A 26,725-nucleotide genomic window follows, 5' to 3' on the forward strand; every position below is an offset into this window, starting at 1 on the left:
CCCTTCCTTCTGTCTTTGTGATTCTGCATTATTATCAAAACAGTCAAATACAATTTAGAACCTTCAAATTGTTCTGGTTAAGTGGCCTTCTAATTCTGTGCATCAGAAAGGCACACAGTAGCAAACAATGATATGCTAGACAGTTGCAGGGAGGAGACACGTGCTCTAAATGTTTTGAACTATTAGATTACAACTGAATTTTTCAAAAATTTTTCTTAATTCATCATTTCCATTTCAGAACAGCACTTGCCTTTTCTGCATTTGTCAACTGCTAATCCCTGGGTTGTGGGACTTCTTGAAGGATTGAAAAATACCTCTATCAAGAAATCAATTCCATGACACACTATGAAGTATTTTCCCAGATAACGTGGTAACATCAATTATGAGCAGAGGGGCAACAAAGTAACCATTGTAATGTGAACTTGTGCTGCAGTAGCTGAGTTTTGACAACCCTGTGGATTTAGTATTTTCCCTTACTAGTTTTACCCTACTTCACCCACACTCTCTTGTCCCTACTAAACTCATCAAAGCATGTGCAAGTCTAGTATTTGGTCATTCGTGTCCCTTCTGTTGCTGATTCTAGATAATGAATCACAGAAACGCAGAGTATAATGCAAGACTAAGACGTTTGGTCCTTTTGCACTTGCTCTGCCCTTTGGTATGAACATGACTGGTCATCCAGCTCAACATCATGAGCCCACTTTTACCCTAATCCCTTAATGCCTTTAGCCCTAAGAAATAAATCAAACTTCTAAGTCAGCTCTTGTTGTCAAGACGCACTTCTAAGTAATTGCTTGATGCATTCTTCCAAAGATCACTTTTAATTCTTACTATTTCCGATTCTGTCTTTACGCATTACCTTTTACAAAGTCTGTTTGTCACTATGCCATCAATTGCCTTGAGTCAGCCATTAAGAGGTGTGTCACATTGCGCTGAGAAGATCCGTGTCTATTTTGCATTTCCAACTTATGGTACCGTATAACCCTGATATAATCCTTTTAGTTAGGAGAACATTAGCCCAGTGTATTAGTGCCCTAAGCAAAGTATGTTATCTTGGAGATGTGGGTCTGCATATTGCAATATGAATATTAGAATGCTCCCAGCTGTATCTGTCCTCATCAAACTTGACAAAGCTGGTTAGGAAAGATAGCAAGGCAATGAATGACATATTAACTAGAATGTACATCTGGGACATGAAAGACCACGATGCAACTGCCTAGGCAAGGGTGAAAGGACATTGGGTTTGCCAAGAGGAAAGGAGCCTTGATGAGTCTTCCTAAGAGTAACCTCATATTTCAAGTACCAGCAGAATGGTTTTTGCTGCTGTTGTGCTGCATGATACTGCTGCCATTATTGTCAATTAAACATCATTCTGATTATAATGGTGCATAATAAGAAGCAAGAGCAGAGAAGTAAATCTATTTTTATTCTTTGTGACATTGGCTCTCAAGATTTGAGCTTTTTCAAGTTACTTTTTACATTGTCTGTTATGTTTCACATTATTTGTGTAAACAATTAGTAAGGCATTGACTACATAGCAGCAGGATTAATCAATTGTGCTGGATACAACCTTTGCGTTATTTTTATATAACCCAGAGACATTGATGTATTCTCCTGATTTTAGTGAGTATTAGCATCCTGGGCATTGAGCTACACAGAGCAGCAGATAAGTTGCAGTTTTACCTTGAGTTTTAAGGACTCAACATCATATGGACTTGGGGTGAAATCCGTATGGACTCTGGCCCGACCGCAGAATGGTCCAAGGTAAGGAGGAGGCAGGTTGTCCAATTGCACACTGTCCCTGTTGCAGAATTCAGAGTCTGGGGTGCAAGGCTCTCCACCTGTTTCAGAAGCATACGTTTCAATCTTGCATCAACACAATACAAATCAATGACAAAAGAATTGTTATTTGTCTGCCTCCAATCATTCTTCTCAGTTAATGAAAGTCTCTACAAATGCATTTAGTGGGTCTTAATCAAAATGTTTTGAGGAAAAAGCACTATTTAATGCTGGCTTGCAGCACAGGCCTGTCAGTAATTCAGCCATGTGGAAGTGGGTACTGCAGATGCTGGAGATTAGACTCGAGATTAGGGCGGTGCTGGAAAAGCACAGCAGGTCAGGCGCCATCTGAGGAGCAGGAAAATCGACGTTTCGGGCAAAAACCTAATTCAGCCATTTCCGTTCAACATCCATCCAAGAGCAAGATGATGGACAGGGCAAGGAATCAGATGTTGCCTTTTGAGGACAAGAAAATGATCACAAAACATTGGTCTGGATTCTTGGGGGCACAGGGTGATTAGATGCCAAGCTGTCTGTGACGTAATTATCCTACTGAAGTTAACTCCAACCACTGATTTAATGCAAGTACAGATTAACAGGGCAATTCTGGCAAAGTGTGTCACTCTCTCTGCTGGTACAGAATGTACTTGAACCCATTCTCATCCTCCAGAACTCATCGCAACCATTCTTTTCAATGATTGCCATATCTTGCTTTCTTTTTCAGTTTCACATTACTGTTAGGAAACAGTATTCCTTCAGTGAAGTGCAATGAGATTTAATTTCCTGACAAACAGATCAGACTACCAACAAGTAGTTTGCGGGATAGAGTGTTAAGTTTCAGTGAGGAGAAAGTGAGGACTGTGGATGCTGGAGATCAGAGTCAAGAGCATGGTGCTGGAAAAGCACAGCAGGTCAGGCAGCATCTGAGGAGCAGGAGAGTCTATGTTTCAAGCAAAGGCCTTCCTGATGAAGGGCCTTTGCCCAAAACATCGACTCTCCTGCTCCTCAGTTGCTGCCTGGCCTGCTGTGATTTTCCAGCACCATGCTCTTGACTATTACATTTCAGTGTTAAGATTATCTACAACTCTAGTAATTAATGTAAGATGATTTAAAACTTCATACAACTTTGCGTTATTTTTATATAGCCCAGAGACATTGACGTATTCTCCTGCGTTATGATTTTAGTGAGTATTAACATCCTGGGCATTGAGCTACACAGAGCAGCAGATAAGTTGCAGTTTTACCTTGAGTTTTAAGGACTCAACATCATATGCTTTTTTTTTTGTTGCTTTTACCAGCTTTTGAAAGTTGGTGAAATTTTAATGCACCATCAACCAGCACTGAACTGAAAGAGGGTTGCATCTTTATCCTGTATCATTACGGGGAGCTAACCTCATGGTGTGCTCTATAATCTCACCACAGTGGTAGTTAATTCCAGGTCAACAGTAAGCATGTTGCTTTGCCACTGATTGCAAATCCCAGGCCATTAGAATAAGGAAGGTGCATCAGACAAGCTATATAGCACAGACTTATTCTGCCATTTTACAAAAATATCATGGAATGATTGTGGCACAGAAAGAGCCCATTCAGTTTGTCATGTCCATGCCAGCTCTCTGCAAAAGCAATTCACTTTGTGCCACTTTTTCTTTGCCTTTTCCTCAGTTCTGCACTACTTTTTCTCATTGGCAAACAATCTGATTTCTACTTGAAAGCCACCATTAAATCTGCCTCCACCACACTAACATTGGGTACTGAATCCTAACCATTCGCTGAGTGGAACAGTTTTTCCACCTATTCCTGCCTACAACTGATCGTTTGCTTCTAGTTTATTCCACCAAAAGGAACAGTGTCTTTCACCTACTTTGTCCATGGAGAAATGCATTTGTCCCTAGTGTACTTGTCATGGTCATGTGACCTCGGCCTTGCCTAAGTGTTTACATATGTATGGCATGTCCAGTTGTATAGATAATCAAAGTATTTCAAAAATATACTTTATTCATAAATTTAAAAAAAGTGTTTTCACTTTCAGAGTGTGTGCAACTGATGTCACATTTCCAGAGCAAATTTTTATTAATTCACTAGTTGGATGTGGGCATTGCTGACTGGTACAGATTATTCATCATTTGTTGTGGGGGAGAGCCATGCACCTTGTAGATCAGACAGACTGCACTGGTTGGCAAACAGAAGATAGAACTAACCAGTTGCAGGTTCTGCCTCCCCCTCCCTCTGCAGAATTTTCAGAGCAGCTGCAAGTAACAATTGGGAAATGGTGTTCTAGGGGGAAAATCGCGAGGACCACTGTCATTCACCATTTGCATCAATTTTGTTTGTGCTAGCTGCCATTCTGTGATTTTGGAACGACAAGGCACTGTTTCTGTGCAGTCATTGCACCATTTCTACAACCTTTCACTGTAGTTTTTGGCAGTCATTAAAGTATATTAACATGATACAATCCAGTTCCTACCCACTCCCACCCCCACCCCCACCTTGTGATTTTCAACATTACCATGCACTCTCCTCTTGATCCTTATCTTAAACAGGACAGTGCTGGTTTCTCTGAAATATCCACATAACCATGCTTGTGAATCTTTTCTGCACTATTTCCCTCTCATGCCTTCAGGTGCTTGGTTGCAAGCTGGCTTTCTTTTTGTTGTGTATAATCAAGTCTAGAGTCATACAATGGTTTGAGTGGGATGTCAAAACTGCAGAGAAAAAAACGCTGCTCGCAGAATCTGCTCAACAATTTTACTGCAGACTCTCTCCTGGTTGGCCACCTGTCACCCTGCTGTCTATTTATGAGCTGGTAACTCTAAAATCTCAGCAGTGCCAATTGGAGGAGTAATCACTATTCCGGAGCTTGGGTCTACAACGGATAGTGAATTTTCAAAAAGTTACATGGGATCAAACATCAGAGAAGAAAGACCTTTTAGAAGTTTGCAACAAAAACAAATTGCTTCTCTCCACAGATGCTGTAAGACCTGCTGAGTTGCTCCAGCAGTGTTAACGGTAAGTAACACTCATACTACACAAATGCCAGGCAATGACCATCTTCAGTAAGAGCCAATTTAACCATTGCCCCTTAACCTTCAACAGTGTTACCATCACAGAAACTCCCACTCTCACCATCCTGATGTTACCATTGACTATAAACTCAACTGGAGTTGCCATATAAATACAATAGTTACAACAGCAGGTCAGAGGCTCTAAATACCATGGTGAGTAACTCACCTCCTGACTCCCCAGAGCCTATCTACTATCTATTTACAAGGCACAAGTTAGGAGCCTGGATGGGTGCATCTCCAACATCATTGAAGAGGCTTGATACCATCCAGGCCAATGCAGGCTTGATTAGCACTACATTCACAAGCATCCACTCCATCTAGCTCTGATAGGTTTATATTGTTCTGAACACTATTGCAAGATGCCCTGCAGAAATTCACCAAAGATCCTTAGACAGCACCATCTAAAACCTCAACCACTACCACTTGGAAGGACAGGGGCAGCAGATGCATGGGAATGCCACCACCTGCAAAGCCACTCAACAGCCTGACTTGGAAATATATCACTGTTCCTTCACTATTGCTGAGTCAAAGTCCTGGAATTCCCTCCCCAGCAGCGTTGTGGGTCATCCTACAGCATGTGAATTGCAGCAGTTCAAAAAGATAGCTTATCTGTCAAAAGCAACTATTAATGGCTAATAATTGATAACCAGTCAGCAATGCCCACATCCAAAAAGTGAATTAATAAAAAAGTTAGCTGGTGTCCTCTGCACATGGTGAGAAGACATCTGTCTCCATTACTATTCTGATGATGCCAATTTCTGACATGACAGCCTCTTACCTCAGCAGAGGAATCCCCCAAAATTGTGGTTGACAGGGCCTTCTATCATTCCAACTCATCTTCCACATTTCTCCTCTCACCCCTCTTCTTCTTCCCAGAACAAGGCAGGTGCCAGTTTGTCCTCCCTTTCCACCCCACTACTCCCACATTCCAAGGATAATCCTCTGCCATTCCGGCTACATTCAGCAGAATGCCATCACCACTGCTGGGTCCATTTCCTCTGTGACACCTTGATCCAATACTCCCTCACTCCTAATACTTCCTCACTCCCCCATCACGCCATCTAATTCAATCCCAGGAGGTGCAACATTTGTCCATTCCCCTCCTCCCTCTTTACCATCCAGCACCATCTAGGAGAAGCAATGCTTCAACTGTACCTCTTTCAATTTGGTCTATTATGTTAACCACTTACGTTTCAATCTCCTTTATGTTGAGAGATCAAATGCAGATTGGATAACAGTTTTCTGGAACACCACTATTCTGTCCATAGGAATAACCTGCTCCCCCATGAACTTGCTGTTTCAATAAACTACCATGCTCTGATGGGCCAACTGCAATGTTCCAACAAAGCATAACATAAGCTCAAAGACCAATAGCTCATTTTACACTTAGACACTTTAGTCTTGAGATTTTGGTATTGAATTCAATAAATTCAGAAACTGACTACATTATATCTGTTCCCCATTTTTCATACATTCTTGACCCCCTCCCCGCTACTCCCCTCACTCCCACCACAGTCATGTTATGTTTGTGTCTTGCTATTTTGCACCAAATCAGAAGAACTGATTGTCTCCCATTCATATCTTCATTATTACTCATTTTACATCGGTTTCTTTCTACGTATTAACACTGACTTTCACCTTTGCGCCAGGCCTTTATATCATCTGTCCTCTTGCTCCTTCTCTGCCTCTGTCAAAATGATTTTTAAAAATATGTTTACTAACACATTTCCATTCTGAAGAAGAATCGTACCAGATTCAGTATTAACTGTTTCTCTTTTCACAAATGCTGCCAGACCTGCTCAGGTTCTCCAACATTTTCTGTTTTGCTCTTTCAGAGTGAACAGCCAGTTTACTTCGGATCCCCTTAATTTGAGTCCCTACAATTTTACTAATTGCTGCATGTTATAGTCTGTCTCCTGGGTTATTGTTAAGATTCACTCCAATGTCTTTAAATCATAAACATACGGATATAAATACAAATAAATAATTTATTTCCTTAAGAGAGACGTAGAACAGGAAGTTACATGGGGTGGGGACAATTTATACACCCACAGCCTCTCAAAGCTGGAAGTTAACCCATCCAGTGGATGTCTGCCAAGAAGTCAAATGTGCAGTGGGTGGGTTACATCGTCTAATTTTGCTCCCTAGCTGTTGCACGAAAATGTGGGAGACGTGAAAGATAGGTTCAGAGCATAAATCGACACTTCAGTCACACACTTCTTATATTGCGAGATATTGAGTCGGAGCATCTTGCAATTAAAATGTGCAGACTACTTCGAGGGGTTTATTTTGGAACTGTCATATCTGACAGTTTTGAAGGCAAGACCCTAAACTTACATTGAGCACAATCTTTGAAGAAAAATCAAAATATAATCAAATTTATAATTTAAAAAAATCAAATTTAACAATTCAAAACTTCAATCCTTATCATTTATAATGTCACAGAATGTACTTTAGAACCAACTCTCCTGATGTTTACATGGAGTAGGCCAGGATCTCCTCTCATGTAAATGTTTGAGGGTAGTAAGGTTATCACATCTCCCTGAGACTGCTTGTTTGAGATCAATGGGATTGAATCTCATCAATTTATCATATTTTGAAACAGATAAAGAACATCAGTAACTTATAATTTCAAATTAATTTTTAAAGTGTTATGCAAAAGCTTAGGATCAATTGAGGTGGGTCTTACAATTATTAATTTGATTCTGAACCTGGATCATACATATGAAACATTTGTTTGCTTCTATTTAAAATTATTAACAATTTCTAATATCTTTGTCTTAATTGCAATTTGCTCTTATCATTTTTGACTCAGTTTTTAGGAAAGTTAGGTTCAGTGATTTTTCAGTATGGCATTCTTTCTAAACAACAGTCCAATATGACTTGAAAGAAATATTCATAAGTCTGCTTCACACAATTCTACAGTTCTCAGTCTGTGGTCTGTGCATTTTACTGTTGTTACTTACTGCTTGAAGCCTGTCTGCTGAGTGGACTGTTGAGATTCTCTTCTGATTCACTGGGTGAGTGTGAGGTACTATCCCCAAGTCGCAGATACATAAGCTCATCTGGTGTCATTGGAGACATGGGGCTTTCTTCACCACTTTCATTCTGAAGGAGAAAATGAGACAAAGATCAACAAATAAACCATATGTTATATTTGAATACTTTTTGAATGATACTATTGATCTGTTATTTTGTGATCAAATTTACAATCCATTGTCGCTTATAACTAACTCTTAATTTTACCTAATTGTTTTGCCTCCGCCTGCTATCCTGAACTCCACTCCAATTGTTGGTCACTTTTTTTGTATGCAGAACTTTCTGAAATATTTAAATCCTCCTTTAAGTGGCTTCAACCTATGTTCCTTTCATCCATCGAACTTCACCATCAAGTACTACAGTAGAGAACTTCAGCAATGACCGGCCCAACTGTTATCAGTTTAGGCTGTTTTTATACAGTCATAGAGATGTACACACAGAAACAAACCCTTCAGTCCAACTTGTCCATGCCGGCCAGATATTCCAGCCCAATATAGTCCCACCTGCCAGCACCTGGCCCTTATCTCTCCAAACCTTCCTATTCATATTCCCATCCAGACGTCTTTTAAATGTTGCAATTGTACCAGCCTCCACCACTTCCGCTGGCAGCGCAGGCACCACCCGCTGCATGAAAAAGTTACTCCCAAGGTCTCTTTTATATCTTTCCCCTCTCACCTTAACCTATGCCCTCTAGTTATGGAGTCCGCCAGCACAGGGAAAAGACCTTGTCTATTTACCCTATCCATGCCCCTCTTGATTTTATAAACCTTTTTTTAAGCTCACTCCTTAGCCTCCGATGCTCCAAGGAAAATAGCCCCAGCCTGTTCAACCTTTCCCTATAACTCAAATCCTCCAACCCTGGCAACATCCTTGTAAATCTTTTCTGAACCCTTTCAAATTGCACAACATCTTTCTGATAGGAAGTTAACCAAAACTGCACGCAATATTCCAACAATGGCCTAACATGACCTCCCAACTCCTGTACTCAGTACTCTGACCAATAAAAGGATGCATACCAAACGCCTTCTTCACTATCCTATCTACCTGTGACTCTACTTTCAAGGAGCTATGTGCCTGCTCTCCAAGGTCCCTTTGTTCTTGAAAAGATCAGAAGGTTGTAAAGTGGATTACGGGTAATTAAAATGCAATATTGTTGAGTTTAGTCAACTCTAAGCAAAAGTCATCGTTGAAGTAATGTGCGTTTTAGTTGCCATTAGGTCTTTTTACATTTACAGAAGCCTAATCATAAGCATTATATTGAGTGCTGGAGATGATGCCATTTAAGGCAACTCCATCTTTTTGTCAATGAAAACTCGTGATGGTGCCTATAGTGGCATACAAGTCTATCAGCAAACCAACACCTCAACTTTTCTTTAAAGTGTACCAGATGTGCAAGAGGAGTCAACCTCAATTTTTCACCTCAGAATTCAATGTTTAACATATTTTCATAACTCAGCATGCAGCATCACGTAAGCAATATGGGCCAAGTTGTCAAAATGATGCAAGGATTTTTAAGACAAGCCAACACAACACTAACTATGCATAGTGAACAGAAATGGCAGAAAGAATGAAGAGTGAGTTAATCGTCAGATAGTCAGAGGTCTCCAGCACAGGAAAAGGCTCTTCAGCCCATCAAGTCTGCACCAGTCAAAAGTATTTACCTACCTGTTTTAATCCCATTTTCTAAGAATTGTCTCATAGCCCTGTAATAGTGTAAACTTCAGAACTTTAACAACTGCTTATGGATTGAAAGATTCAGCAATAACTTTCTGGAATAAATTGTTAAGGAGCAAGGACAAACTGTTATAAAAGAATTAAAAGCAACATGGTAATTAGTCATCCCAGGGAAGGAGTCAAAGTAACACAAACCAGCTGTTTCCTGGGAGAGGAGAGGTAACACTCCTTAACGTGCTGCCTCATGACAAATGGGCATTTAAGACTGCCTGCAGACACAATGTCATGAATTAAAGGCCTTAATTTCAGTAAACGTGTCTTCAAACAGACAGTTAATGATGAATATAATAATTCCAGAGGAGTAGTCAATATCTCGAATGAAAGAACATAAATGATCATCAATCATGTCATATCACAAACTTGAAAGAAAGAAAATTGAATAAGAATTCAACTCCAGGATTCTTCAGCATAAGAACTTTGATAAATACAAGGATCAAACCTAAGCCATATTCAGAGACAAACTCTTTATTGGAATCATAGTTTTTGTCAGGTAAGAGCTAATTTGGGTTGTGAGGCTTAACTTTGTTTATTTGAAGGGTCTTATTTGGTTGCTACTTGCAATAAGGTTTAAATTCTTTCACTATTTGATTTTCTGTGTGATTTCTTAAGAAATATACAACTTTAAGGTCACTTGTAGTAATTTACCCACAACAGCCATGCATGCCTTAGCATTGCAAGTGTATGAGCTGAAAATGTGTTGCTGGAAAAGCGCAGCAGGTCAGGCAGCATCCAAGGAGCGGGAGAATCGACGTTTCAGGCATGAGCCCTTCTTCAGGAATGGACTCCAGCACCTGCAGTCCTCACTTTCTCCATTGCAAGTATATGCCTAACTACTCATTAAATATTATGAGGGTTTTTGCCTGTACCATCTTTACAAACAGTGAGCTAAGGGATTAATGGACATACACACGAAAGTCTGTCTGATCCTTGGTGATTCCCAGGGTCCAAACATTCATCTTGTATTTCCTTGCCTTGTTTGTCCTGTCCAGGTGCATTACCACACATTTATCTGGATTGAATTCAACTTATCACTCATCAGCCCATCTGACCTCATTAAATTTGTTGCTGTAAGAGCATTTGGTTTTTGTGAAAACTAGTGCAGCAATGGAAGATGAGGGACATTATCTTAAGCACAGATACCAAGATGAAATGTACCATACAAAGAGGGACCAGTGTGTGGCCTGATTTTGAGACGCATGCATCTGAATCGCTCCTTGAAAGTTGACAGGATGGTTACATCATCACCAAAAATTCCATCAATATATGTGCATTTAAGTGAGGTAAATCCAATCTTAGTCCAGCAAAGATTTCAGATCAAACAGATAATTGGTGAGGTCGTTTTATAGACTGGAAATGCCTTGTATTGCAGTAAAGGTCAGTTTTACTCAGTATAAAAAGGCCTCACTGCCAACATTTCTAGATTCTTCATCAAAAGTAGCAAAAACAGGGATAATCATTGTCACCTTGAATTTTGATATGCCTAGCAATCAAACCGTGAAGTGGAAATGTTCAAAGCAATTTTTATTTCGTGTGGGTTTTTCAGAAGAGAAGATTCACTGTGTTACTAGTCTGCATGGCCTCAGAATGAAAATAATTTTCCAAATATAAATCCTCATTGAAACTCAAGTGAATGTAATACATGTCCAAAATCAATGAGTTTTCATTTTTGTCCATGATCATGGTAGAATAGATGAGGATTAAGTGAAATTGAGGACCAGTATTGTAATGGTTGAAATGTTTCGCTCCTTTTTACACTCTCTTACTGCCTTGCTCTCTCTGTCATCCCACTCATGCATAGATCATAATAAAAATTAATTGTTTTACCTAGTTCCTGATACAAGCAACCATATTCTTTCCCTATCAGACATCAAATAGATAGATAGATTCATCAAACAGGTTTCTTTAATAAATATTAGAATGAAGATTTGTTACAAACCAATACTAATTGAATAAAATTGAAAAACTGGTCACAAAGTTTGTAATATGAAAATATCAACTTTTACCCATTTAAATACCAAAAACATAGATGGCTAAAGGAGACAGAGAAATTATTTCTCTCTGCAAGTCTCCACATTGAAGGAAGGACAACATTTGGGGCCAATAATGATTAGTTCTCGAAGGACAAATTGAATAATATTCAGATGGCTGTCAATTGGACATTCTAGAACATGCGGACAGATTATAGACACGTGCAGTTGACAGTGGAGTCCAGGCAGATGTAGGTTGCTCAGGAAACATAGAATTAAGAAATCTTCTGGATGCTTTTCATGAGGACAGGTCTAACAATGGATTCACCACAAGGGTGTTTCGGAAACATGAAAGAGTTGAACTGGATAGGTGTCCTTAACAGGCTTTTTCAGCAACTGGAGACCATACAATCTACAAGCAAAATACTCTTCAAACACGACAACCATAGAACCCAAGCAGCTGATTTCCACATTACCTGAAGTCATGTCAATTCCCTGAAGTGTCTTTTTAAAAACATAAACAAGGTTCAATGCAATCTTTAATTGATGCCCTTCTAAAATAAATTAAGTATTTCTACAGAACTTGTAATTAATCAATTTTTCTATAATCCTTCAAAATTCAATTCCAAAAAACTATGCCCTATAATAATATTATACGGCATAGTCATCCAGGTGGCCACACAGAGTCTAGATTTTTGGTGTGGCACATGTTCAGATCCCAGAAGGTTAGTAGATACATGTATGGAGTAAGGGCTTCCAATGTATGGGTTGGAGCCCAAGTGCAGCCACAAGCTCAGAGGCAGCAATGGCTGCCTTGTAGCACTGCTCACTCACACAAGCTCTTACAGATCTACTGCTCCTTGCCCTCAACGATCATCCCACAACCTGACACCTCTTTGACAGTTCACCCAGAGGAATTGTGACAAGTTTCAAACCTCATAATGGGATCATGGTGGAACAATACGTGGGAAGCACTGGTTTAACATCTAATGTGCAACATTTGGATGTGTGCCTCAACGAGTCATTTGAGAATCAAATTTGTGCTTCGTAGAGTGGTGAGCAGTTGAGCAAGAAAAATCCCTCACAAAGTGTGGAAATATGTATGCGCCTGTTGGATATTATGCGTGCTTTTGTCATTAAATTATGGGGTGCCATTAATGCACAAAGTATCATCACATAATTGAAAAACTGCAGAATAACCTGTTCATCTTCTCCAGATGTTTTCTTGTGGGGGATAATACTGAAACTCAGAATTAAATCTGAACCAGAGTGGGATCTTTGCTGGTAATGCTGTAACCAAAGTCACTAAGACTGTATCTGATGATAACGGTGTTAGATGCCAAAAACTAAATATGATGGTTTTAAAAATATTTTCATTGTGGTTAGAGCAATGCTTGTAGAATCAATTCCTTCTTTAAAAAATAGGTCATGTTGATCTAATTTGAATTATGGGTGTATGTCACAGAACTTCAATTTTCGTATGAAATGGACCAATCAGCTGAATTGCGGCTGCTTCTGACATAATATTGCTAAGTACACAGTCATTTGGGCAAGATTGGAAACAGTACTTACCTTTTAAAAGCACTAGCACCTCATTTCCACAGGTTCGTGATAGTGCTTATGTAGACTTGAAAATCATTCCATTATCTTCCTATTTATCAGTCATTGAGAAAGTTCAGTTCCTGGATATTGCTCAGAATAATCCAATTAAAAACTTCAGAAGTCAACTAAATTGATAGCTCTAGCATTACCATTTCTGATTCAATAAAAATGGTCACTACATGTGCAGTGTTCCCTAAAGTAGCAAGGCTTGTTCAAGATAGATGTGAGGTATCAGACACTTCCAATGAGATCTATGCACATCAATAAGAACTATACTGGCAGGCAGGACGTTCCATGTCCTTACCACTCTCTGAGTGAAGAACCTGCCTCTAACATCTGTCCTAAATCTATCACCCCTCAATTTGCAGCTCTGCCTCCTCGTACAAACAGATGTCTGAAACTTAGTATGCATGAATTTTGTCACTTGTTTGAATTTTTGTTGTCTATTAACCAGATTGTCTCACATTTTTTTTAAAAAGGCTGTGCTTGTTGCCCTTGTAAGTGCAGGGGATGCACTCACCATCCAGTCAGTCCCAGTGCCCTATTGCTGCCAGAGAGGTTGCAGTTGGTTGTTGCATCAAGGATGTATGATGATCAGTGACTCAGCATAATTTTAACAAGTGCAGAACAAATAAAAAATTTTGTTTTTTTTTAAACATTACTCTGTTGTGCAGTGTCTTAAATGTTGTGTGGTCTTACATTGCCAGCTTAATGTCTGGTCCAGGACTGTAGTTCTTACAGAACCACTTACACTGCAACAGTAATTTGCAGCTCATTGGTCCAGGGGTTACAATACACAATTCAGGAACTTCATTAATTCAGATGCAAGGTGTTGCAAATTCATACCGCAAATGAATGCAACTGTGTTATCATTTAACTATCATGCTGTGGTGGGCCAAACAGCCTCCTTAACTTCACAAAGTTTCTACAGAAAGAATCACAACACAAAAAAGAGTTTTTGTGCTGACAATGTGGAACCCTGAAGCATCTCTTACCCGGTCTTCTGCCAAAGCTTTCACCATCATTCGACCAGTTTTCCTATTCATAGTTCGTGAAATAACTGCTCGCCATTTCTTTCCAAGTCTGTTTCCAGATTTGGGGGTTTCTTCTGTGTTAGGCTCCTTAGTGTCAGTTATTCCCACCTGTAAGTAAATCCATGTCTGGTCAACTGGCTGAGGTTCTATTCTAATATTACAAATAAACAAATGACGTTTTCTACATTTCCAACAAGACATTAAACTATTTATTTTCAAATAGATTATCATCCTTTAAAATGGAGTCAAATTTATTTCATGTAAAAGTTAATTTGTTCATGATTAATGTCACATAAACCATTTTGCATCTATGAATATTTCCAATAGAGAGAACATTTGTATTATATGATAATTCATGTCAGCAACATCACAGAAACTTACTTGTAAAAATTTTCTAGTTATGAAAATATTTATTATTAAAAATGGTGTATTCAGCTAATAAAATAATCTGGATTGTGAATGGGCTTAAATCCTTCCTTTTGCTGTGTATAGAAAATGCAGGAAGAGAGACAAGATGAAAAAGTGAGGTGAAGGACAAAGCAAGTCTGCTGTACCTGAAATATTCAAGAGAATCTACCTTCTATTTTGTTAAAATAAAATCACAAGTTAACATCTTCAACAGAATCATTCACAGGACTTACATTTTCATTAAAATTGAGTTCTTGTTCAGTAACCAATGGTGATGATGGAGGCTTTGAGCGTTCAAAGTGCTTGAAGCTGCTTGATCTTTGTAGAGAGAGCTGTTAAAGAAAGTTTCTGAACTTTAGAGAACCAGTGGCATTTTCATCTTGATTCAATAAACATAGCATCAATAAATATTGTATTACGACAGTCAAGGTTATCATAAGTATGAATACACATGTAACTAGTTGATGCAACTATGGTCAAAGTTTTTCTTAACCCTTGAGTTTAATTTAACATTGCTCCAACATTATACTCCTAATGGCAAGTTTATTCTCATTCTGTCACCTTATGCTATGTTAAGTCCCAAACATGTCCACTTGCCTGCCATCAGCCCACTGGAAAACTGATGCCTTACCATTGGTATTCCTGCCACATCGCTTGGTAATTTACATTCTTAGCATTTTAATCTCCCCTCAACTGTTGATGAACATAGAAAACATATGTTTCAAACAAATATTTTGAAACATCAACCCAATAAACAATTGGTCTGAAGTAGTCATGGGCTACCAGCTTATAGGAAATTCTTGTCTCCTATTGCAATAGAATATCAACCTTAAATTGACTCATGTCCCTACTAAAATACAAATGTTTTAGCTAGATATTGAACTGTAGTGTGCCTGTATTCCAAGGTGAAAATTAAGAGAACTATGATCTTTGATTATTTGGTAGAAATAAACAAGTAATCACTGAAGTTTATTAGTAAGATATTCTTAACTGTCTGTTGTTGACATCTGTACAGTGACATGTGTTGATTTAAGATGTGAGTGTAAAGTGTTCCTTGTGATTGGTAAACACATTATTGTTCCATAAGCACATGTTGGTGCCAGTCTTACTAATGATAACACTTATGCCACTTTGTGAAAGGTGGCATGTTAAAGCCTCACTTTGAGATGTCAACAATACCTATTCATGTAGCACCTTTAACATAACAAAATGTTGCAAGCACTTTACAGGAAAATTATCAAACAACATTTGACACTTCAGCATGTGAGAGACATGATGCATTTGACCAAAGACTTGGTCATAGAGGTAGGTCTTATGCACCCTCTGATAGTTGGAAAAAAGGGGAAAAGAAGCAGAGAGATTTAGAAAGGAAACTGGTTGATGAGAAATTAGATTCCAGTGAAAGAGAAACTAAAATCACATCTGTACAGGAGGCGAGAATCTGAGGGTGCAGATATCTTAGAGGGTCACTGGGCTCAAAACATTAACTCTGCTTTCTCTCCACAGATGTTGCCAGACCTACTGAGTTTCTCTATCAATTTCTCTTTTTGTTATCTGTGAGGTCAAATGGTTGGAGAAAATTCAGAATAAATGGGGATGAATCCATGGAAGGATTGAAAATAAGGATGAGAATTTTGAAGTTGAAGCATTACCTAACTGGAGACGGGATACAAGTCAGTAAGCACAATGACAAAAGTGTTGGGAATTGTGAATTGGTGGTGAGTTGGGTCATTTTGGCAGAATTTTGATGACCACTCATTTGCAGATGGTACAATGTGTACTTTAGAATAGTCAGGTTTGGAAAGTAACTGAGTCATTCATGAGAATTTCAGCAGCAGAGAAGCAGAGACAGAGTCAACAATGTTAAAAGGTGGAAATTAGTAGCCTTTATGATGTAAGGCTAAGGGTCAAATAGGCCATGATGTCTTGTAAACAGTTATGTTCAGTCTCAGACAGTTGTGAGAAAGAAGAATGGACAGAAAGCAATGCTTTGAGTCTTGAATTCGATTAGTTGGGGGAACCTTTTACTCATCCAGTACTGAGTGTCAACAAACTATACAAGAATTTCAAAGTGGGGTTTTGGTGTTGGACTAGGATGAACAAGGTCAGGAGTCACACGACACCAGGTTATAGTCCAACAGGTTTATTCAAAATCACAAGCTTTCAGAGCGCTGCTCCTTTGTCAGGTAGAGCCAGGCAATGGAAGTTTCAGAGATGTGATGCTGAGTTGGAGCTGAATATTGGAACAAACATGTGGAAACATGTGGATTGTTTTCCAGTGATTTTGCTGAGGGGCAGCATGTAGATGGGAAATAAGAAGGAGGCATTCTTGGAGTAACCAGAGGTAATGATATGTGAATGGGGAGGGAATCTAAATTATTCTATGGTAATGATTAGATTGAATAGAATGGAACCATGCAAATGTAGTTCCAGCAGCCATTCAACTGGTGAAGAAGTGTTAGGGGGAGAGGTGATGAGCTATATCAAGGGCAACAGACACACTGAGAAGGATGAGAGGGCTAGTTTACTTTTGTCATGGCCACGTAAACTTTTGAAATATTGGTTCCAAAACTACACACAGTACTCAAGGTGTGGTCTCACCAATGCCCTTAACTGTGTAATAAGACTGCTCTATTTTCAAATGCCAATCCCTGAGCAATAAAAGCTAATGTTCCATTTGCTTTCTTCATTTTTTACTGTATCTGTATGTTAACTTCTTGTGTTTCATGTGCAAGAACACCCAGATTCCTTTAGGTGACAGGTTTTTGGACTCTTTCTCAATTTAAACCGTCGTTTGATTCTTAAGGAATTGTTCTAAATAGAAGGTCTAGTAAAAAGCCAAGTTGCTATTATTATTCTATTTCAATAGTAACAGCTGGGCATGTTTATGAAGTGAAAATGCTGAAAATTATTTGACAATTTAAACAAGTGCTTCATGGTTTTTCCCTGTGTATCATCCTGTATCATATATTCAAATTCTGTTTTTTATTATTTACCAATTATTCTGACTATACACCATTTCTTTCATTTTATTATTAAGCTTCCCAGATAAGGTCTTTGATTCTTGTTTTTTTTAGATTAGATTAGATTACTTACAGTGTGGAAACAGGCCCTTCGGCCCAACAAGTCCACACCGACCCGCCGAAGCGCAACCCACCCATACCCCTAACCTAACACTAGGGGCAATTTAGCATGGCCAATTGACCTGACCCGCACATCTTTGGACTGTGGGAGGAAACCGGAGTACCCGGAGGAAACCCACGCAGACACGGGGAGAACGTGCAAACTCCACACAGTCAGTCACCTGAGGCAGGAATTGAACCCAGGTCCCTGGCGCTGTGAGGCAGCAGTGCTAACCACTGTGCCACCGTGCCGCCCAAATTGAAGCACAGCTTCACAGGTATCAGTAATCTGTGGTATTTTCCTCAAGTGGATTGCTTTCATATACAAGCTTCAGCAATTATCATCATTGGCTATTCAAATATAGGGCAACATTACATTGCAGCCTGATGCTGTTGACACCCAATATCCATACTTGGTACTTTCCAGCAGATGTCGTCACACAAATATCATGACCTTGGCTGACATCCCAAGCCTGAGGTTAACTGGAAATCCCTAAATGTTTCCTGGTTGCAAGAAACCAAATCCAGCTCAGATTGCTATTTATGTTTGGTACTTAATGGGTTTGTGCAGTTAAGTTCATATTAGCAAACTAATAACAATTAAGAAATGGATTAAGAACGGTGTGCTCAAACAATGTCTTAACGATCCTTCTGGTAGTACTCAAACTTTTGCAATGTTTGTATTTCTGAATACATCTCAATTTAAGTACCATACATAAATTGAAAATAAATGCTCGTTCAAATGATTTAAATTATATGTGAATAGTAAAATAAACCATTTCGATTATGCTTGGTTTAACGATAGGCATATTGCTACATATCATGTCGAAAGTGGAATTTGTTATTGGAATGGCAGTGGGGCAACATTACTCAGTCTATCTCTACCTTCCACAATCTTTGATCCTACTTATTGTTAGATATTTTAATTGAAATAAAGATTTTCACTACTTGTAGAAGGCACCAGCCGATACTAAAATATTTTCAAAATATGTAAAGACATAGGAGGAGTTAAACTGGAGAATGTTGGCAGTTGGAAGATGAATCCTCACCCCTGCTTATAATGTCGCAAAATCCACCTGGGGTAGGTTTTCTGCCATCATCCTCTCTCCTGGTAAAGATTTACATGGCCTGTTTGGTCTAATGTAGTACAGAAAAGTCAGCCGCTAATGAAAGGAGGCTCCTGTATTAAACAGGTGCACTTTATTGAATGTTAGCAATCAGCTACAAATTAAATTTGTGTGATAGCTATTGTTACTGAGACACTCCTCAGTATTTACCCTTTGAGAGCCATTTATCCTTATAGAACATTGATGTTAGGGGTTAGATGGGAGAGAGAGCATTTTAAGTCAGGAGTTAGTTGGGAAGTTTTGCAATGAGAGTTAGTGGTTATGTTTAAGGGAGTATAAAGTAAGATTTGGGTTTAGAGGTACAGTAGCCATGAGGTTAGAAGGTGCTGACCATGGAGCAAGGTACTGGAGTAATTCTGTAAATCATAATGAAAGTGAGAATCATTTATCAAAGCCACAAACAGCAGGATTCATATAGTGAAGATACAATAATGGCTGGAAACCTAAATTTCATCAATGAAGGGTGGGAGTTCTGCACTTTAACTATGAAAATCTATAAAAGCCGCAAAACACAGGAAAACACATCTAGTACAGCAACAAAGACCCACAGAAGGAATTGCTGTTACTATAAAATAGAAACATTTTAATCAAACAAAACATATAATCACATTTGGAAGACATGGCATTAGGAACAATACTGCTAGTAAGATATAATTTCAGAGATCAGACAAAAAGAACAGTGAATTGGACAATTTGAAGAAAGCAATTTCTGAAAGATAGAATAGCTTCCAAAATAGATATTAAATCAAAGCGGAACTCGTTAATACATTTTTATACACAATTGGGAGTACTGGGAGCTAATAGTGTTGAAGCTCACTGAGGGGCAAAATGAACAACAAATACTTTTGAATAGAAATCAAAAGCTTTTGACAAAATATTTAACTGCAGAACTAATAAAATTCTTGATAGAGCAATACTTAAGAATTTAGCCCAGAGCAGAATCAATGGACAATTTCATTGATGATCTCGACAGATTAGTGGAGAAATGTGACTATGTTGACTTAAGGCAGAATTCATATGATGGGAATTGGTGATGCGTTAATCTGATTTATAACAGTCCAAAGAAGACCTAACTGTAATGAAAGCCATTGAGATGGTGAGTGAAGTAGAAGTCTGCAAGTAACACAGATCAATTCTAAGAGGAGAAAATCAACATGGCACAGAATATCGACAGAGCCATTTAAATTCTCAAGGTACAAAATGAGAAATGATACGTGAACAACTGATACTGTGTGTAGGACAGGTACCAGACCCAAAACATCCCTGTCAGCATCATCAGCAAAGAAACTTCACAGACACAGACAGGATCTAGCTATTAAAACTGAATGCTTTATTTGTCATGTTATAGGTCACTTACATAAACTGCAGAACTGGTATCTAATTTCACAAAGGGCAAGATATTAGATAGTTATCCACATAAAGAGGTCAAATAAATGGGACAGTGTACAGTAGAAGAGCAACCAAAGTGTTCCTAAGGGAAATAAGGTGATTTCAGGGCCTACATTTTGGCAAGCTGATACATATGTCAAGGGTTATCCCACAAATTTCAAATTAGACAGTATGGTCTCTATATTACCAGGCAGTGAACCATACCTAAGAAAGCACTGAATATAGTCAACAGCAATGCAATTCAATAGTCAAGGAAGTGAAATGTTTAAATTAAGCAACTGTCCAAAATTGAGGTTCTAAATATTAGAAAACCTATATTATACACTACACTTCATAATCAGATTTTTCATTCTTGTATAGCAGGTCATGTTCAAACTTGTTCAACTGGCAGAATGTGACAAAAATCACACCAAGACAGATATAATCATCAAATAGCAGAACTCAGGAAACAAACATGTTTCACTAATAGTGCAGTCACTGAGAGTGAATAAGCAACTTCAAACAAATCAATATGTCAAATTAAACAATTAATCTCTTTTAGCACAAAATCTACAGGGCAGATAGAGGGTAAAAATCTGATGACACAGATTAAAGATGAAGTGCATAGAACTCCATGGAAGCCACCATTGAGAAGGGGTGATCAATGCTCAATGATTCTAGATGCCGTTTCAGTAGGGAAGATGTCCTTTATGAATGAAATCCAAGAGATTAAATGTCTTCCAGTATAAAGGGACCTCAAGACTATCAGAAAGGGAATCAAAGACAAAAGTGTTCCACTCAGCAAATGACCAGTTTTCCAAAACAAGAACAGAAATTGCTGGAGACACTCAGTAAGTCTGGAAGCACCTGTGGGGAGAAAGCAGAGTTAATGTTTTGGGTTAGATGCTGCTGGACCTGCAGAATTTTTCAAAAAGTTCAATTTTTGTTTCTGATTTCCAATATCTGCAGTTCTTTTTTTAAAACCAGTTTCTTGCAAAGTCAGAGGCTTGATGCAGGTATGTTATAGTATGAGGGGCACAAGACTGGGGTGTATGGATTGGGGAACATGTGGTATATGAATCTGAAAGATTTGAAAAGATTAATACTGAAGCATGACATAAACACAACGCTCTCTGAAGATGTCAGATGGACTTCTGGGCAGAACAGCTTAAGATCTCAAAGGAATGAGATCTAATATTTGGTTCTGTTCAAATGCCTCACATACCAATATAACCTGTAAACATTGATAACATGCAACATACCATCTTGAATGACACTTCTAGTTGAACAAGGAACACTACTATCATAGGGCAAGCCAGACAGAGAACAGCCAGGGAATTCCTAGAGGCATGGCATTCATCCACAAACTCCATCAACAAACACACCGACCTGGACCCAATATACCAACCACTACAGCGGACAGCTGAAACTGACACCCGGAAGCGGCAAGGACAGACCACTATAAATACCGGAAGAAACATCAAAGAAGTGCTTCGCAGGAGGCTCCAGAGCACTGATGATGTCGCCTAGCCAGGGGACGAAACGTTTGCAACAAAAACTTCCAGCTCGGCGAACAGAACCACAACAACGAGCACCCGAGCTACAAATCTTCGCACAAACCTTGAAGGAAGTGTACGTTCTTTACTATACTATGCAGACGCTGTTGCCTCTTACCCTTAAAATGGATTGTTGCAGCAACTTTTCATTATGTACAAGTCACATAGTAGAGTGAGTTGGCCTCTCCATACAACAGGGGGTTACACGGAAAGGCAGTTGGAAGGCTAGGCAACAGGAGAGCAGTGGGAGCTACAGCTGGGGAGGGAAGGGGAGAGAGAGAGAGAGAGAGCGAGAGAGTGAGAGAGAGAGAGAGAGAGAGAGAGAGAGAGAAGAAGAAGAACTGAAGCAAATGCTTGGGCAGCAGGAAAAACATATAATGACTCGTGGGATTGGGATAAAACAACAAAAGAAATGATTGAAACTTAGGGCATAGGGAGAAAGAGAAATCTTTTTTTATATAAGATTTAGATTTTTATTGTCACATGTACAGAAGTACAAAAGTAAAGTGAAATGTGTGTACTGATGCCACACAAGGTGCCATCTTAGGTTCAAGTTCTTAGGTACAGAATCATAAGAAGAAAGTAGAAAAAAGAACAAAGTTAAAAGTTAAACATTGCAGTAACTCTTACTATTACGTAGAAAAATAAAGAAATAAAGCTAATAGTCAAACACTACAGTCTTTCGAAAATGCTTAGCCATGCTGGGACTTTCTATAGGGGCTCAATCTCTTCCTCTTTGTCATGTTTTCCCGACACAGTCTATTCCAGGAATCCCACACTGGGCCTACCACACCACTGCTAAAGCAACTGCCACTCCTGTCAATCCACCTAGGATATCGATTTGGGCCTACACAGTGTGACAGCTGACTGACACTGGCTGCAGCAGCCGTCCTGCCTTTGAAAACCAATGCTGCTACCACTGCCTCAAGTCATCGTCAAAGATAACCCCGCTCTGGTGCCATCACTCATCGCTAGAATTAGAATTTTTTAGAATTAAAATTCCTACAGTGTGGAAACAGGCCCTTCAGCCCAACAAGTCCATACTGACCCTCTGAAGAGTAACCCACCCAGATCCATTCCACCACCCTATTATTTTACACTGATTAATGCATCTAACCTACATATCCCTGAACACTATGAGTAATTTAACACGGCCAATTCACCTAAACTGCATGTCTTTGGATTGTGAGAGGAAACTGCAGCACTTGGAGGAAACCCATGCAGACATGGGAGGAGAATGTGCAACCTCCACACAGACAGTTGCACGAGCTTGGAACTGAACCCTGGTGCTGTGAGGCAGCAGTGCTAACCATTGAGCCACCATGACGCTGGACCCACAATCACTGACATTGCGAGCTCCCTAACGCCCATTCTTGCCAAGGAGCTGACTCCTGCCAGATATGTCCCAGAGGCTGTGCTGGCTTTTACCTTGCTGAGGATGCCATAGGGGGCAGTATCTTCAACTACCACTGAGGCAGCTTGAAATACTGAAGGAAGTATTGTTAAAACACTTGGAGTGGAAACCATGCTCCTCAGGAGCTGAATGCTAAAGCTGAGACTTATGGCTCATCTTAATTGCAAGATAAATAATGAAAAGAGTATGTGCATTAAACTATTGCAATTTGAGAAATACTGCTCCCAGTAGACTGATAAAACAGAAAATAAAGTCATCTTGAATTCTCTGTTACAACTCATGTAATCCACAGCTTATGCTATGGAAGTGTTTCCAATATGGCCAGGGCAACAGCTAGATTTATATTGTCAAGACAAACTACAACATCAAATGGCAAGCATATGTTAATCAATTTTGAAATGTAAAATATTTCAGATAAAAGGGAAGTGGAGTCATAATTTCAAAGTGAGAAATCATTTATGTTGAGTAAAACGAAGAAGGATTCCATTTAGTTATATCCCTATTCTTCAGTTAAAAGCTAGTAATCAGCGATTACAAAAAATGAAAGCAGACTGAAAAAGAATCATTCCAGTAAATGCAGTTTCAGTCAAACTTTCACTTTAAATCTTTATGACAAAATTAGTGAAATTTATTTGAGAGCACAATAAAAGGGTCAACAATTGTGGCAGCATTGTATTTGCATCATTGAGGTCAGATGAAATTGGCATTTATCCCAATTCTAGGGCTAGGCGGAGAGGTTAATCAGTAAGGGAATCAAGGATTATGGGGATAAAGTAGGAAAGTAGAGTTGAGGATATTCAGATCAGCCGTGATCTCATTGAATGGCAGTGTAGACACAGTGGGCCAAATGACCTATTTCTGCCTCTGCAGCTTATGGTATAACATAAGCTGAGCATAACAGTACCATACAACACAATGCATAGTCGCCTCTGTATGAATATTGAAGTACGTTGCTGCAAGGATGGTGAAGTGATTACTTCAACTGGACTGTCATGGACATACTCAAATTCATTAGGTCAAATACTGGTGATGATTTGGTCATGCAGGGTTTTACCTCTTGTTGGTTCTCTCACTACCTGCTGCAAACCCAGCCTTAGAGATATGACCTTGAGCCTTGGCTGGTTCAGTCAGTAGTGGTGCTATACCAAGGCAATCTTGGTGATAGACAGGGGGTTGGGGGTTGGGGAGCTATTATTAGCAGGACACTTCTTTGCCAAAGATTCACTTGGTGCCATGAGACTTCATGGGTTGCCCAGTCTCTGTTGAGGATTCCCAGGGCATCTTTCTTGTGACTACATCCCACAGTACTGCCATCTCTGGTGGATCTGTCCTGCTGTTAGGCAGCACATGCTGATGGATGGTGATCAATGAATCTGGGACATTGGCTGAAAGGTATGATTCGTTGAGTTTTCCAGAGGCATTGTGTGATGTTTGACTGATGTTTTGGGATCAGTCCCCAGATACTGCTGAGGAGGGCACTGATTTGATTTGATCTGAATTATTATTGTCACTCGTACCGAGATACAGAAAAAAGCTAACCAGACAAGTCATAACATATATAAGTACATCAGAGTAACAGAACAGAATGCAGAATGTAGTGTTACAGCTACAGAGAAGGTGCAGAGAAAGATCAGCTCTAATATATGAGAAGTCCATTCATAAGTATGATAACAGTGAGAAGAAGCTGTCTTAATGTTATCTCGGTAGGTTTTGCTATTGCCAGTTCTGATCTTTAGGTTCATGCCTGGTGGTCCATCCGATTTTATTCCTATTCAACTTTCCTGTCACTATTCAATAGAACCAAATGGGTGGCTATGACATTTTCCAAAAACAAATTCATGGGCTTGGGCATTACCAATTGGGTAAAAAGTGAGGTCTGCAGATGCTGGAGATCAGAGCTGAAAATGTGTTGCTGGTTAAAGCACAGCAGGTTAGGCAGCATCCAAGGAACAGGAAATTCGATGTTTCGGGCCAGAGCCCTTCATTCGGGCTCTGGCCCGAAACGTCGAATTTCCTGTTCCTTGGATGCTGCCTAACCTGCTGTGCTTTAACCAGCAACACATTTTCAGCATTACCAATTGGGCCAACACTTATTGCTCATCTCTAGTTGCCTTGAGAAGGTGGTGATGAACTGCACATTTGAATTGCTGCAATCCATTTAGTTTAGGTAGGACTTGGAGAAGGAGTCCTAAGATTTTCACCCACTGATAATGACTGAACAATGATATGTTTCCAAGACAGGGTGGTGAATGGCTTGGAGGGAACTTGCAGGTGGTGGTGTTCCTGTGTATCTACTGCTCTTGTCCTTATAGATGACAGTGATTGCGGGTTTGAAAGGTGCTGTCTAAGGACCCATGGTGAATTTCTGCACTGCAACTTGTAGATGGTACACACTGCTATTATTGCGTGTTGGTGGTGGAGGGAATGGATGCTTGGGGATGTGGTGCCAATAAAGTGTACTGCTTTATCTTGGATGGCATCAAGATTTTTGAGTGTAATTGGAGATTCCATACAGACAAGTGGGGAGTATTCCTGCATATTCCTGTCTTAGCCTTGTAGATGTTGGCAGTTTTTGGGGAATCAGAAGGTAAGCCATTGCTGCAGTTTTCCTAGCTCCTGATCTGGTCTTGTAGCCACTTTGATATAAGTTGGTCCAATTCAGTTTCTGGTCAATAGTTAGATGTTAATAATAAAAGATTCAGTGATGGTAATGACATTGAATGACAAGGGCTGGTGATTAGGTTCTCTCACTTTCGGAGATGGTCATTGGCTGACACTTGTGTGGCTCAAAGGTTAATTGTCACTTGGACATTTTCCAGGTCATGCTGCATTTGGACACAATGCTTCTGCATCTGAGGAGTTATAGTCGGTGCTAAGCAATGTGCAATCATCAATGAATATCCACACTTCTGATCTTATGAAGGTCATTGATGAAACAGCTGAAGGTGGTTGGGCATGGGATACCTAAGGAAATCCTACAGAGATGTCCTGGAGCTGAGATGACTGACTCTTAACAAAACAACCATCTTCCTTTGTGCAAGATATGACTCGAAACAGTGGAGAAAGTTTTCCCAATACCCTTTGTTTCCAAGTTTACCAAACCTCCTCGATGCCACGTGTGGTCATTTGTGACCTTTATGTCAACGACAATCAATCTAACCTTACCTCTGGAATTTAACTCTTTCGTCTGTTTGAACCAAGGCTGTGTTGAGTTCAGGAGCTGATTAGCTTTGGTAGAACCCACACTGGGCATCACTGAGCAGGTTATTACTAACCAGGTTCAGCTTTACAGCACTGCTGATGACAACCTCACTTTATTGATGATCGAGAATAGACTAATGAGGCAGTAATTTGGTGTGTTGTATTTGCCCTGTTTCTTGTGCACAGGACAATCCTGGGCAATTGTCTTCATTGTCAGGAAGATGTCAGTGTTGTAACTGTACTGGAACAGCTTGGTTATGGGTGTGGCAAGTTCTGGAGTTGAAGTCTTCAGTACTATTGCCAGAATGTTGT

The 26,725-nt window shown here is 39.5% G+C and overlaps 1 protein-coding gene across 2 annotated transcripts in view; it reads right to left on the reverse strand.

Moving 5' to 3' along the window:
* Positions 1-26,725, reverse strand: part of sash3 (SAM and SH3 domain containing 3) — a 65,174-nt gene that overhangs the window by 6,609 nt on the left and 31,840 nt on the right. For both annotated transcript variants that reach the window (XM_060832266.1, XM_060832265.1), the window contains exons 2-5: positions 14,859-14,957; positions 14,179-14,325; positions 7,808-7,949; positions 1,684-1,841 (exon numbers count right to left, since the gene is read on the reverse strand). In XM_060832266.1, the coding sequence (XP_060688249.1) occupies positions 1,684-1,841; positions 7,808-7,949; positions 14,179-14,325; positions 14,859-14,957 (546 nt within the window). The remainder of the gene's footprint in view (positions 1-1,683; positions 1,842-7,807; positions 7,950-14,178; positions 14,326-14,858; positions 14,958-26,725) is intronic.

Source organism: Hemiscyllium ocellatum, chromosome 11 (assembly GCF_020745735.1).
Source record: "Hemiscyllium ocellatum isolate sHemOce1 chromosome 11, sHemOce1.pat.X.cur, whole genome shotgun sequence".
Taxonomy (NCBI): Eukaryota; Metazoa; Chordata; class Chondrichthyes; order Orectolobiformes; family Hemiscylliidae; genus Hemiscyllium; species Hemiscyllium ocellatum.